Below are 15,246 nucleotides of genomic sequence, written 5' to 3' on the forward strand. Positions count from 1 at the left end.
TCACAGTGACATCATCATAGCTCGATCACAGTGACATCATCATAGCTCGATCACAGTGACATCATCATAGCCTCGATCACAGTGACATCATCATAGCTCGATCACAGTGACATCATCATAGCTCGATCACAGTGACATCATCATAGCTCGGTCACAGTGACATCATCATAGCTCGATCACAGTGACATCATCATAGCCTCGATCACAGTGACATCATCATAGCTCGATCACAGTGACATCATCATAGCTCGATCACAGTGACATCATCATAGCTTCGATCACAGTGACATCATCATAGCCTCGATCACAGTGACATCATCATAGCTCGATCACAGTGACATCATCATAGCTCGATCACAGTGACATCATCATAGCTTCGATCACAGTGACATCATCATAGCCTCGATCACAGTGACATCATCATAGCTCGATCACAGTGACATCATCATAGCTCGATCACAGTGACATCATCATAGCCTCGATGCCATCAAGCCCACAGGGGAGAGCCACTTCCTATCCGTCTCTTCCTCCTTTTGACCCCAGTGAAGCCTTGGTGTTCGTTAGGGCCCCTAACGCGGCAGCTGCTTCATCTGTGTGTGTGTTTTGCGGCTTGACCTCCGCACGGAAGACGTTTGACAGCACGACGGGACACACACACTCACTCCTGCTGAATGACAGGGACTCGGACTCTGAAGCAGGGACGTCTTTCCTGAGAAACAGACACCAGCAAGGCAAACCCCTCGGCATCCGCAGGCCTGGGACACACATCAGCGCGTGGGGCGGGCTGTGCCGCCGGGGACGCGCCACCTGGTGGCGGGCAGCGGAGTGGCAGCGGGATGGACATAGCTCTTTGCTCTGCTAGGGCCAAAAATTTTCCATGATTTTGCTTTTTTTGGAAACAATGACAGGAAGTTATCATTTTCCAGGCCATCAACAAGGACTCGGTTACATAAACAAGGGCTCTCTGGTCCTGACCCCTTTCGGGGACAGGTCCCGCCCGGTCTCTCGTGGTGTGAGGGAGAGACGTGGGGCCCTGTCCTCGGGCCTGGACGGCGCTTCTTCCCTCCCCGTGGCTCCGAGGACTCGAGCAGCAGGACCCGGGCCCTCGGCTCCGTCGACATGGGATCCAGGTGCAGCGTGTACCCCTCCTCACTCTCCCACACGCCCGGCGCCGGGACGTCCCGCCGGTGCCCACAGCCATCTGCCCCCTACACTCGCCCGTTTCTGCTGAACAGACTCGTGTGGCTGAATAATGGGTTCACACAGCACCCCAAGGCCTGAGCCCGGGTCAACTGCATCGTGAACTGGGAAGTGTGCCTGGGGTTTGCTAGGAATCTTGGAGAGGAAGGCGAGCGAGCGAGAGAGAGCGAGAGAAGAGAGCGAGCCAGCCCTCATTTATGGAGCAGTCAGCCTGGGCCTGGGCTGGTCCCGGCATCATGGGGGGACGCGGCCACCTCCCCGGGCCGGCACCGAAGCCGATGATGAGGCTGTTCCTGAGCCGGACACACCGCTGCCGCGCTCTGCCCGCCTGGGGAGGGAGTCCGGGTGGCCATGGTGCGAGGGCGGGAAGGCGGACGGCGTTGCCACACGCAGCCGTGGCGGCAGGGAGGTGTCCCAATCTTTCCAGAGGTGACCACTGGCCTCGGGGGATTTAGCAGAAAAGACGTGACCGTCAAATGCACAAACCAGAGAAAGTAACTTGGAGATGGACACGCAGGAATCGCAGGAAACAAAACAAAACGGCGCTGAAGAAAAACCCACACCACGCAAGCGAAGTGACCCCAGCGAGTGGTCCGCGTCCGTGGGCTTCAGTTACCACGGTAACGCGCGCCGGGACCCCGTGGCCAGCCACCGGGCGTAGCAGGGAGTCCGCCGGGTCCCCGGGGGCGGCTGGAGGCTCCCCCGACGGGGCCAGGCGCCCGGCTGCCCTACCAGTCCAGCTTCAGGTCGGCCTTGCTCCAGACGTACCTCCCTCCGCGTTTGAGGAACGTCACCTCGTCGAACCCGCTGAACTTGATGGCCTCCTCCACGCCCACGTCCAGGATGGACGGGGACGGGTCCTTCCGGCCCTCTCTGCAGTTCAGGAAGCGCATCTGTGGAAAGTGCAGGACAGACATGGGGGGTTTCCGCGTCGTGTACCCGGAAAACTCGCTGTTGGGCTTCCGCCCGATTTGTGGGTGTTCCCACCATCTCAGCCCGTGTTCGCCGAGAGCCGCGGGCCGGACACCGCTCAGCCTGCCGGGGCCCCGGGCACCGCATCCGCACGCTCGCCTCACCCCTCACGCCCCACAGGAAAAACCCGGAATAAGTAGCTATGAACTGCCTTTGATTAACTGGAAAACAATAAAAAGCTATAAAGTCACAGTAAGCGTCTCTCAAAGGACCAAATCCAACTTAAAAATTGCCGCCATGGTTCTTATTAGACGCGTTTTTTTTTTTAAAAAAAAAAACAGGTCTTGGGGCCCTGGCCGGTGTGGCTCAGTGGATAGAGCATCAGCCTGCGGACTGAAGGGTCCCGGGTTCTATTCCGGTCAAGGGCACATGCCTGGTTGCGGGCTCGATCCCCAGGGTGGGGCGTGCAGGAGGCAGCCGATCCATGATTCTCTCTCCTCATGGATGTTTCTCTCTCTCTCTCTCTCCTCCTCCCTTCCTCTCTGCAATCAATAAAAATATATTTAAAATAAATACATACAGGTCTTTGAATGGAATTATTTGTTCTGGTGTAGAAATATGGGCCAAGTGGTATGAATCCAGACCCCTCCCCCCACCGCCCCCCAAAAAAAGCCACGCCAAACAGGACAAGCAAGGGGGGGGGGCGTTTGGGGGAGGGGTCTCCCTTCCCCCTGGGAGGGCAGTGCGGGCGGGTCATGGCGGCTCTACAGAGGCACCGTCATGCCGGCTTCCAGGGCACGTCCGTGGACCCACAGCCACACGGGGAACCCATCACCGAGGCTCCGAGCAAGTACAGGGGCGGGTGCACGCTGAGCCTGGCCAAGGCCGTGACCCAGAACCTGGCGCAGGGGCCGGGCTGGTAACGTGAATGGGACTCGGGGACCCCATGGACACATCAAGTGCTGCCCTGGCCAGTGTGGCTCCGTGGCTGGAGCGTCGGCCTGAGGACCAACGGGTTCGGGCTCGATTCTGGTCCAGCTCGGTTGCAGCCTCCTCCCTGGCCCGGGCCCGGTCGGGGCTCGTGCAGGAGGCAACCCATCGATGTGTCTCTCTCCCATGGATGTCTCTCTCTTCCACTCGCCCTAAAAACCAATGGGAAAACATCCTTGGGTGAGGATTAACCAAAAAAAGAAGAAAGGTGAATCGCTGGCCAAGGACCGCTGTGGACCAAGGGCGATGCTCTGACCCGGCCCTCGTGGCTCCCTCGCCCATCTGCCAGAGACAGCGCGTGGCCGCGGGGCGCACTCACATACTCATCCAGAATCAGGTAGGAGTCCTTCATCTGCAAAGGGAGAGGGACCAGTTCAGCCTCCAGCTCAGTCCCACGCTCGGGGGCTGTCCCGCGGGTCTGTGATCATTAGCCCGGGCTCAGCGCTTCCCACCTCGCCTCAGTGTCTCTGGGCATGTCACCCCCGGGTGAGCCTTCCCCCTTCCCACCTCCTCCCCACCTCCCACCCCGCCTCCCAACCCTCCAGGGCAGCTGGTGTGTGTGTTCTGACCGACCGGTCTCTTTGCCCTGTGCCCAGAGGGTCCCGTGTCGCTCAGAAAAAAGTCTTCCCCATCTCCTCTCGCGGTGGGAGAGCCTGCTCTTCGTTACCCAGCATTCCCAGCGGCCGATTCCCCCAGGCACCCCATTGCCCCCTTTTTCAACGTCTGTATTCCAGGAGGAGAGACCAGCGCTCCACGGTGGCACCACGCCCGCTGGAGGAGGGGGCACCCTGAGCTCATGCAAAGGCCGCAGGGCTGTCCTAGCCAGTGTGGCCCAGTGGATAGAGCGTCGGCCTGCAGACTGAAGGGTCCCAAGCTCCATTCCGGTCAGGGCACGTGCCCCGTTGCGGCTCAGCCCCCAGTAGGAGGCGTGCAGGAGGCAGCCGATCCATGATTCTCTCTCATCATGGATGTTTCTCTCTCTCTCGCTCTCCCTTCCTCTCTCTAGAATCGGTAAAAATATTTTTTAAAACAAACGAAGGCCCCAGGGCTGGAGGGCGCAGGACAGATGGCGGCCGCAGCCCTAGACGCCCCCCTGGCCCTGTCTCTACGTGACGCTGCGGAGCTGGGGAGAGGGGCCCCTTCGGCATGGATCTGAGCGTGCGGTGTGCCAGGCCGGCGCAGGCCGCCCACCTTGTCGTTGCACTCGGGCACCAGGCAGGGCACGCCGCGGTGCCGGTCCAGGAAGCCCTGGAACTCCTCCTTGCTGATGACGAAGCTCTCGGCCTCCCGCAGGGCGCTGTCCCCCACGTTCTCCCCCTCGATGAGAAGGCACTGGAACACCTGGAACACGCGTGTGCTTGGCGAGAGCGTCCCGTCGCGTGCCACCCGAACCCAGGCCCCCGCCCCAGCTTCCTCTCTCCCGAGCCGAGTCGACCGCTCACACTGAGGAACATTCTAGAAAGACATTGCTCTGGGGACACTTGAGCTCGCCCTGGGGTTCAGGGAGCACAGATGTTTCTAAAAGGTAGATGCAGAGATAACGGGCCTCGGTGACATTTGATCTGGTTTTGTCATCTAAGTTTTTGGACCACAGAATAAGAAATGCTCCCGGAAGGATGTAGGGGCCATGCGAACACATATATGACATGTGTTTGGGCGCCAAAGCCTGGGTTGTGGGCTCGATCCCCAGTGTGGGGCGTGCAGGAGGCCGCCGATCGATGGTTCTCTCTCATCATGGAAGTTTCTCTCTCTCCCTCCCTCTCCCTTCCTCTCTGAAATCAATTAAAAAGAATATTTTCTTAAAAAGCCAATTGTTTGTAATCCCCAAATCAAGATATAAGCATTTTCAAAATGCTATTCTTCCCACTGAGTTTTAATAAAATACCTGATGAAGGCCCCTAGGGTGTATCAGTTTCTCAGTTACTGCATAAGGACAGTTTTCCAAAGCCATGAATTGTCTTTTTCAACATTCTTTTAAGTAAATAAATGTGTGTGTGTGAGTGTGTGTGTGTGTGTGAGTGTGTGTGTATGTGTGTGTGAGTGTGTGTGTGTGTGAGTGAGTGTGTGTGTGAGTGTGTGTGTGAGTGTGTGTGAGTGTGTGTGTGTGAGTGTGTGTGTGAGTGTGTGTGTGTGAGTGTGAGTGTGTGTGTGTGTGAGTGTGTGTGTTAGTGAGTGTGTGTGTGAGAGTGTGTGTATGTGTGTGAGTGTGTGTGTGAATGTGTGAGAGTGTGTGTGTGAGAGTGTGTGTGTGTGTGTGAGTGTGTGTGTGTGAGTGTGTGAGTGTGTGTCAGTGTGTGAGTGTGTGTGTGTGAGTGTGAGTGTGTGTGTGAGAGTGTGTGTGTGTGTGTGAGTGAGTGTGTGTGTGAGTGTGTGTGTGTGTGAGTGTGTGTGTGTGTGTGAGTGTGTGTGTGTGAGTGTGTGTGTGTGAGTGTGTGTGTGTGTGTGTGTGTGTGTGAGTGTGTGTGTGTGTGTGAGTGTGTGTGTGTGAGTGTGTGTGTGAGTGTGTGTGTGAGTGTGTGTGTGTGAGTGTGTGAGTCAGTGTGTGAGTGTGTGTGTGTGAGTGTGAGTGTGTGTGTGTGTGAGTGTGTGTGTGTGTGAGAGTGTGTGTGTGTCAGTGTGTGAGTGTGTGTGTGTGAGTGTGAGTGTGTGTGTGAGAGTGTGTGTGTGTGTGAGTGTGAGTGTGTGTGTGAGTGTGTGTGTGTGTGTGAGTGTGTGTGTGTGAGTGTGTGTGTGTGTGTGAGTGTGTGTGTGTGAGTGTGTGTGTGTGAGTGTGTGTGTGAGTGTGTGTGTGTGAGTGTGTGAGTCAGTGTGTGAGTGTGTGTGTGTGAGTGTGAGTGTGAGAGTGTGTGTGTGAGAGTGTGTGTGTGAGTGTGTGTGTGTGTGTGAGTGTGTGTGTGTGAGAGTGTGTGTGTGTGAGTGTGTGTGTGAGAGTGTGTGTGTGAGAGTGTGTGTGTGAGTGTGTGTGTGTGAGTGTGTGAGTCAGTGTGTGAGTGTGTGTGTGTGAGTGTGAGTGTGTGTGTGTGTGAGTGTGTGTGTGAGAGTGTGTGAGTGTGTGAGTGTGTGAGTGTGTGTGTGAGAGTGTGTGTGTGTGTGAGTGTGTGTGGTAATAGTCCATCGTAAGGACCGCATCGTTGGGAAAGGAAAAACTCCGTCCCAGGGAATTGTCAGGGGACCACAGGTGGCAGCCGACCAAAGGCAAGGAGTGTCTTTGAACTTGAGATGCTTCAGTAGCTGACGGTGGGGTCAGCCTGGACGCACAGATCGTAGTGAATGAACGTTGCTGCAGCTTGGGCAGGGCCGTGCCCTGGCTACCTCCAAAGAACGCCATGGAAAGGCATGTGCGCAGGATCGATGCAGAACAGCGTCCGTGCACACAGAAGCCAGAGCAGGGGGACCGGCGGCTGGCTCTGCTTCACGGTGAATGCGGGAGAGGCTTTCGGGACACTTCTTCAGACCGTCTCCCAGCACCCAGCATACCCCGGCCTCCCTCCTCCCCATATGCAGAAGGGATCAGCCCTGCCTGCATGTACAGGAGGGGAAACCGAGGCAGAGAGAATGCACGTGGCTTCTACTTTAAGAGATAAAAGGGGACCTAGGGCCTGGCTGGTGTGGCTCAGTGGTTGAACGTCGACCTAGGAACCAGGAGGTCATGGTTGGATTCCCGGTCAGGGCACAGGCCCAGGTTGTGGGCTCCATCCCCAGTAGGGGGGCGTGCAGGAGGCAGCCGATCAATGATTCTCTCTCATCATTGATGTTTCTATCTCTCTCTCCCTCCTTTCCTCCCTGAAATCAATCCTATATAATAAAAGCGTAATATGCAAATCGACCAAACAGCGGAACGACCATGGAGTGACCAGTTGCTATGATGCGCACTGACCACCAGGGGGCAGATGCTCAATGCAGGAGCTGCCCCTAGCCCACAGGCCCCAGGACAGCCAAGGCAGGAGCCAGCAGGGGCCCCCGATCACCCCGCCGGTCACCCCGCAGAGGGAGGCGACCAGTGGCAGCTGCGGGGGGTGGGGCCGGCGAGCAGGAGGCACCAGGCCAGCCAAGGTGGGTGCCAGCGGGGGCCCACCCCATCACCTCGCCAGTCGCCCCACAGATCAGCCCTGATGGCCAGCCAGGCCTAGGGACCTTACCCATGCATGAATTTTGTGCACCGGGCCTCTAGGAAAAATATATTTCTTAAAAAGGAAGGACCTGGCTCCCAGCTGGCTCTGTGGCTCAGAGCTGCAGGCTCACCATCTCCACTTCCCCGAAGCCGTTCCCGCCAGCACGGTGTGGAGTGACCGTGGGCGGGGCCGCCGGCGCTCACCTTCCAGCGCACCGGGTTCAGCTCCTGGATGTGCGCGCGCATGTCCTCGTCCACGTTGAAGCGGTTGATGACGGAGTTGATCTTGAATGCCACACGGTACTCCCTGCACCAGCGCCTCAGCCTCCGGAGGTTCTCCACGTGGTTGAGCTTCCCCTGGCCGCGGCCGATGAGGACGTTCACGTCCTCGTTAAAGCTGTCGCAGGAGATGGCGAGGATGTCCAGGTACTGGCCTGCGGGAGAGGGTGGCCGTTCAGATGGCCACCGAGGACCCAGGCCTGTCGGCGGCTCGGACCTCCTCGGATGAAACAAACCTGTGTCCCACGTCCGCTTTCAATGTTTAAACGCCGCGTGCCCCCGCCCCCACAGCACTCACGGAAACACGCGCTACGCTCGGTAAAATAATCTTAGAAATGAAGACGCCTCACAGGATGCTGGCAACGTTTACGCGCGAGAGAAACTCTCCGCCCGTGTGTGTGAGGTCCTACCAGCACGTCCTCCAGGGTCTCACTCACTTCTGAGGGAGGTCGGTACATTGGATCCATGGCTCTGCAGACCTACGCCTTTTCATATCTATACTAATAAAAGCCTAGGTGGTCCTTGCGCCCTCATGCACGATGTCGTCACAAGATGGCCTCCACAAGATGGCCACCACAAAGATGGCCACCACAAGATGGCCACGTGCACAACGAAGGCGGGTCCCAGCGGAGGAGGCGGGTCGCGGCAGGGGAGGGCAGTTGTGGGCAATCAGGCTGGCAGGGGAGGGCAGTTGGGGGCGATCGGGCCAGCAGGGAGGGCAGTTGGGGGCGATCGGGCCAGCAGGGGAGCAGTTAGGGGGCAATTAGGCTGACACGCAGAAGTGGTTAGGGGCAATCAGGCAGGCAGGCAGGCAGGCGAGCAGTTAGGAGCCAGCAGTCCTGGATTGTGAGAGGAATGTCCAACTGCTGGTTTAGCGGGATCGGGCCTAAACCGATAGTCGGACATCCCCCAAGCGGTCCCAGATTGGAGAGGGTGCAGGCCAGGCATAGGGACACCCCCTGTGCATGAATTTCGTGCACTGGGCCTCTAGTATACACACACACACACACACACACACACACACACACACACATACTAGAGGCCCGGTGCACAAAATTCATGCAAGGGGCTTGGCCCTCGCAGCCCCAGCTTTGTCCAAAAGGTCATTTGGAAGTTCGTTCGGCTGTCCAGACTAATTAGCATATTACACTTTTATTATTTTATATATATGTGTGTGTGTGAGTGTGTGTGTGTATATATATATATATAATTGATTTCAGAGAGGAAGGGAGAGGGAGAGAGAGAAACATCAGTGATGAGAGAGAATCATGGACCGGCTGCCTCCTGCACGCCCCACACTGGGGATCAAGCCCGCAACCCAGGCCTGTGCCCTGACCGGGAATCGAACCGTGACCTCCTGGTTCCCAGGTGGATGCTCAGCCCCTGAGCCACACCACCGGGCCAGTCGCTTACTTTCTATGAGACTTAAAGTTGATAGCAAAAGAGCAAAACCGTGGGGCTTGCCTGCTGCGGGGAAGCTGGAGCCCAGCCCCCTGCTCGCCACCCTGGCAGGCCCGGCCGAGGGGCTGTGCTCACAAACGCTGTTATCTGCCCGCGCACACGTGTTTGCGGGAGCCCTGCAGAACTCACCTGCCGTCACCTCCACACGCGGCTTGCGAAGGGATTAGAAGGAGCCCGTTTGGTCCCCTCCCGTCCCCGCAGGAGGCCTGGCCCCGGGCCCAGGCAGGAAGGAGATGCAGCCGCACAGGGGGCGGCCTCGGAGGGGAGGGCACTCACCGTAATCCACGAACCAGCGCTCGCGGATGAGGCTGCCGTTGCTGACGATGCTCACGCTGGGCAGACGCAGCTCCTCCTTGCAGAACCTCACCAGGCGGCCCAGGTACTCGCCGCGGTCCTTCAGGAAGGGCTCCCCGCCCGAGAAGTTCACCTTCTCCATGCCTGGCGGGGACGAGACACACCCCCGGTGACAGAGAGTCGTGGACCGGCTGCCCCCTGCACGCCCCCTCCCCCCCCCCCCCCCCCCCGCACTGGGGACTGAGCCCGAGACCCAGGCATGGGCCCTGACCGGGACTGAACCCGGGATCTTTCAGCCCACAGGCCGGTGCTCTATCCACTGAGCCACACCAGCCAGGGCTGAGGCACATTTTTTTCTCCCATTTCTCCCGGCCACGGACACCCATCATCACCTCCATGCCAAAGCCTTGTTTTCTCAGCGCCACGGAAATGCCGTGAGAGTCTCCTTGCCTTCCCCCCCACCCCGCCCCGAGGCCCCGGCCCGTCAGCCCCGTGCTATGAGAGTGACTGGGTGGTGAGCCAGGGCTTCACCGGGAAAATGAAAGTCCCCTGGTTGATTCCCCTCCCCTCCCCTCCCTTCCCCTCCCCCCTTTTCCCTTCTCCTCCCCTCCCCTCCCTTCCCCTCCCCCTTTTCCCTTCTCCTCCCCTCCCCTCCCCTCCCCTTCTTTTCCCTTCTCCTCCCCTCCCCTCCCCTCCCCTCCCTTCCCCTCCCCCCTTTTCCCTTCTCCTCCCCTCCCCTCCCCTCCCCTTCTTTTCCCTTCTCCTCCCCTCCTCCTCCTCCCCTCCCCTCCCTTCCCTTCCACAGACCGGTGCCTCTTGCCCCAAATCCTTGCCCTGCGCTCGGTTGATTTACTCCCTTATTTGGGGGGAAAATAACAAAATAGTGAAGTCAGAATGAAAGCGAGGACCCGTAGGTGTTCAACGAGAGCCGCGGTCAGTTCAGGTGGAAGCCCTCTGCGCGCTGGGCTGGAAGGCCGTGCTGACGGTCCTCCAGGCTCCCAACCCGCCCAGCCGGTGTCTGGGAAACTGTTACAAACACGTTATAAACACGCCTTCGCACGGATGCGCCTTTCCTCTTCCAGAGGCTTTCCTTCAACGTCCTGCCATGTCCACCTGCGCCTTCGTGGACCCGGCACGCCGGCCACACAGGTCCCTGAGAACCTCCCCCCCCCATCTCCCCATCAGATCCCCCCCTCACCTCCCCATCAGACGCCGGGCGACGGCATCCGTGCAGCTGTAGCAGCTTTTAGGGACGCAACCCTGCCCCAGGCCCGGGCCCTGGCCACAGGCTCTCAGCGCCTGTCCGGGGGCAGCAGTTAGGGGAGCACCCACACCTGCTCCCTGGGGCTCACCCTCCGGGAGCTGCTCGCTGCCCCCTGCACCCGGGCCAGCCCGCTGGGAGCCCTGTGCCCAGCCGCCGGCATGCCGCACCCTGTCCTCTTCCCCCCACAGAACCGCAGCGAAGGCTCCTGTCCGATTCCCGCTCCTGAAGGTGACCGGCCCGGGACTCCCTGGACAAGTCCTGTTCTCCCCAAGGAGCTTTATAAAGAGGGTGCCCCCGACCTTGCCCGGACCAGTCCCGGGGGAAGGCACCCCGAATCACAGCTGTTGGTCCCTCCTGGGGCCCTCCGCCCTCAGCGGTGCTGTGATTGGCCAGCGGTGCCTGCTCGCCGCCCACGGACAAGCTCACAGGCTGGGGGCTCCAGCGCGACAGGCAGTGTCCCCCAGGGGAACCCCCTGAGGTGAAAGGGCGGGTCACCGGGACAGGGAGACCCTCTCCCAGAGGGGGGTGCGGGCCCGCCAGGCTCTCGCCGAGGCCCAGGAGCAGGTGTGGAGGGGACGAAAGGACGAGAAGCTGGTCCGGCCCGTGTGGCTCGGAGGTTGAGCATCGACCTGGGAACCAGGAGGTCAGGGTTCGATTCCTGGTCGAGGGCACAGGCCCGGGTTGCGGGCTCCATCCTCGGTGGGGGGCGTGCGGGAGGCAGCCGGTCCATGACTCTCTCCCCTCATGGATGTTTCTCTCTCCCTCTCCCTCCCTCTCTGACATCCATAAAAACATGTTTAAAAATGTGATGAGCAGCTGAAGGGGAGAAGGGGGGAAGGTCTCAGACAGGCCAGCCGGTCCCCAGTGGTGCCCACGGGAAGGGTGACACGCGTGCACGGGTCCCAGCGGCTCCTGGGGGTGAACACGCCAGCCTCTCTGCTGAAGAGCCAGGGAAGGAAATAAGCGGAGGTCGCTTCAGCCCCGCGTGTCTTAACGTGAAATATGTTGCACGTGTGAAGGCGATGCACTCAGGTTATGATGTGAATCTACCTGTTCGGTCGTCCCCGACACAGAGGCTCCTCCCTGAGCCACACACCTGCTCATCCGGCACCTGAGCCATTCCCATCCCAGCGCTTTTGTCGGCTTGACCCTGAGAGGTCACCGCCTGAGAGGTCACTGAGAGGTCACCGCCTGAGAGGTCACCGCCTGAGAGGTCACTGCCTGGGAGGTCACTGAGAGGTCACTGCCTGGGAGGTCACTGAGAGGTCACCGCCTGAGAGGTCACTGAGAGGTCACCGCCTGAGAGGTCACCGCCTGAGAGGTCACCGCCTGAGAGGTCACTGAGAGGTCACCGCCTGAGAGGTCACCGCCTGAGAGGTCACTGAGAGGTCACTGCCTGAGAGGTCACTGCCTGAGAGGTCACTGAGAGGTCACTGCCTGAGAGGTCACCACCTGAGAGGTCACTGCCTGAGAAGTCACTGCCTAAGAGGTCACCGCCTGAGAGGTCACTGAGAGGTCACCACCTGAGAGGTCACCGCCTGAGAGGTCACTGCCTGAGAGGTCACTGAAAGGTCACCGCCTGAGAGGTCACCGCCTGAGAGGTCACCGCCTGAGAGGTCACTGAGAGGTCACTGCCTGAGAGGTCACCACCTGAGAGGTCACTGAAGGTCACGGCCTGAGAGGTCACTGCCTGAGAGGTCACGGCCTGAGAGGTCACCGCCTGAGAGGTCACCGCCTGAGAGGTCACTGAAGGTCACGGCCTGAGAGGTCACCGCCTGAGAGGTCACTGCCTAAGAGGTCACCGCCTGAGAGGTCACCGCCTGAGAGGTCACCGCCTGAGAGGTCACCGCCTGAGAGGTCACCGCGTGAACATATTGGCTGCAGCTGCCCGTGGTGGGCCGTCCCCTGTAAGCAGTCATCAGCACTCGCGGGCCTGCGTCTTGTGACCTGCCCTGGGCGGTCCGGAGTTACCTTCCCTGCCTTTAGAGATTGTTGATCCAGAGACGCCCGATGTCGGATAAACCGTGTCCCTCAGGCCCAGGCCCGTGGGGACTCAAGAGCCGAAGACGCTCCCCCAGGACAAGCCTGCTCCCCACGCAGGCTCCGCGCCCCGTTCACTCCACACCCCAAAGCGCGTTAGGGCCCTGCTCCGTTCCAGCTCCTTGGCCGGGCGTGACACACAACGGCTGAGCGTCCACCCTGGCCCTCAAACGCTTTGGGGCCTCGGATACCGGAAACCAAACCACAACACCAAACCGCCTCGCGACTTGAAAGGTGCTGTACCCTGCCCCCCCGGGACAAGGCTGCGGGGTCACAGAGGAAGGGCAGGGCCTTCGTCTGCCCGAAGAGGAGCAGGGGCGCTCCCCCACAGAGACTGGGGTGCCCGGCATTCCAGGAGGAGGGGCCAGTGTGACCACAGGCTTGGGGGTGCGGATGTGGGGGTTCAGGGGTGTGGCGTGATGTGCCCACTGCACGGGGCACCTAAGGCGTTGGGGTGGGGGTGCTGATGGCAACGCTGAGCTTGCCACGGGCCTCGAAGGCTGTGCTGACGCGGGGGGAAGCGGGGGACGTGGTGCGGTGCGAGAGGGCTAAGGGGGCGAGTTGGAGCATCAGAAATAGGTTAGCGAGAGAGAGGGCCACGGGAAAGTGGGGGCCGCAGAGACAGTGAGATGAAACGTGATCATCCTGCTGAGAAACGGGGACCCCCTCAGCCGGACCCCACGGGACCCAGCAGCTGTGGACCATCGAGCAACAGAATGGGGAGCAAGACGCGGGGTTTGATCGCATACAGGGCGCCGCCAGGCCGAGCTCCTGGGCGCTGAGCAGGCGTGGCGGCTGCCCCGGGGAGGGGGCGGCGTGGGCAGGGAGCGGGCCCTCGGGCACGTGGTCTCTCCGCCCGGGGAGGGGTGCTGCTTTCCCGCGGGGGGGCCACGGGGTGCCCTCTGGATGGGGGCCATGGTGTGGATGCCTAAGCTTCCATGGAAAGTGAGAGCAGCGGAGGGGAATGTGGGTGCTGCCGCTGAACTGCTCGTTGAGAGGTGCTGGGGGACAGACAGGACGGGCGGGAAGGAGGGCATCCCCTCTGGGCTGACCACGGCGTGCCCTGCCTGCCTGCCCGCCTTTACCAACCTCAGGTTCAGCCAGGGGTCTCGACAGCCATGTCTTTCCAGCTTCATTGGAAGACGTGAAAGGCCCCATCACTGCCGCCCCCAATCCAAGCCTGTGTTCTGGGCACGGACTTGCTTCACTATCTCTACATATTATCGCTTTCAGGGAGGAGGGGCGAGGGGGAGAGAGAGAGAGACATCCAGGATGAGAGCGAATCGTGGATCGGCCGCCTCCTGCACGCCCCACACTGGGGGTCGATCCCGTAACCAGGGCCTGTGCCATGACCGGGAATGGAACCGTGACCTCCTAGTTCCTAGGTCGACGCTCAACCCCTGAGCCCTGCCGGCTGGACTGGACTTGCCTCTTTAACGCTTTCTGGAAAACCCGATCCATCGGTGCTTTGGACAAAGCCGGACAGTACCACAGCCTTCCCACCTGCCTCTTCCCCGACACTGGGCGGACGGCCCCAGCCGGCTCCGTGGTTTTAAAAGACCTGGCGCCCCTCCCCAGGGTCAGCCAGCATCATCTCCAGGGCCTGTGCGGTATCCTCGTCCTGCGATGGGAAACCGCAGGCCCCCAGCCCGTGTGCGTCCCCAGCCCGTGTGCGTCCCCAGCCCGTGTGCGTCCCCAGCCCGTGTGGGTCCCCAGCCCGTGTGCGTCCCCAGCCCGTGTGGGTCCCCAGCCCGTGTGCGTCCCCAGCCCGTGTGCGTCCCCAGCCCATGTGGGTCCCCAGCCCGTGTGCGTCCCCAGCCCGTGTGCGTCCCCAGCCCGTGTGCGTCCCCAGCCCGTGTGCGTCCCCAGCCCGTGTGCGTCCCAGCCCGTGTGCGTCCCCAGCCCGTGTGCGTCCCCAGCCCGTGTGGGTCCCCAGCCCGTGTGCGTCCCCAGCCCGTGTGCGTCCCAGCCCGTGTGCGTCCCCAGCCCGTGTGCGTCCCCAGCCCGTGTGGGTCCCCAGCCCGTGTGCGTCCCCAGCCCGTGTGGGTCCCCAGCCCGTGTGCGTCCCCAGCCCAGTGCCCGTGGCCGAGCCCCCGATGCCCCGGGAGGGCACTCACCGGCCTCCTTGAGCAGCCGCAGCCCCCTCTGGGCCTCCTCCAGGGGCAGCACGAAGGAGGTCTTGGCCGTGTGGAAGCAGAAGCCGCACTTGTAGTTACACTGGCGCGTGAAGTGGTAGTTGACGCTGGTGGGCGTGAGGGGCCCGTCGTGGCCGCCGCCTCCCTCCTCCTCCTCCTCCTCCCCGGCCCCCTCGGGCTCCGGCCCCTCCTGCCGCCCCCGGCCCCTGTCGGTCCCCGCCAGCCGGAGCAGCGCCCGGAGCCACAGGAGCAGGGGCGCCAGGCTGCCCCACAGGGCGCCCAGCAGCTTCCCGGGGAACGCCAGGGGAGCCAGTGCCCACATGGTGCAGGGTCCGTGGCGGGGCGGCCGCGCGGCTTGCTTATATGTGTGCCACACTGTCACGGCAGCCGGCGACACACCCCTCGGGGCTGACGCTCAGCTGTCTGAGTTTCGGTTCTCCCTTCCTGAAAATGAAAGCTGGCGCAGGGCCAGCCCAGGCAGAGGACTCGCCCGGCCCCGGCCGCTGCCTCCGGGCCTGCACGTAGGTGCCGCATCGCGATAGACGCAGGGAGGCCACCTC

General features: G+C 61.0%; 1 protein-coding gene across 1 annotated transcript; it reads right to left on the minus strand.

Moving 5' to 3' along the window:
• Positions 1-471: 471 nt before the first annotated feature.
• Positions 472-15,008, minus strand: RSAD2 (radical S-adenosyl methionine domain containing 2; the record flags this gene model as incomplete). Its single annotated transcript, XM_080685715.1, has 6 exons — positions 472-2,093; positions 3,422-3,454; positions 4,294-4,443; positions 7,418-7,647; positions 9,230-9,391; positions 14,669-15,008. 6 exons carry the CDS (start codon positions 15,006-15,008, stop codon positions 1,929-1,931), a joined length of 1,080 nt encoding a protein of 359 aa, XP_080541841.1. The 3' UTR covers positions 472-1,928.
• Positions 15,009-15,246: the final 238 nt, after the last annotated feature.

This window comes from Plecotus auritus (genome assembly GCF_963455305.1).
Source record: "Plecotus auritus genome assembly, chromosome: 8".
Taxonomy (NCBI): domain Eukaryota; kingdom Metazoa; phylum Chordata; class Mammalia; order Chiroptera; family Vespertilionidae; genus Plecotus; species Plecotus auritus.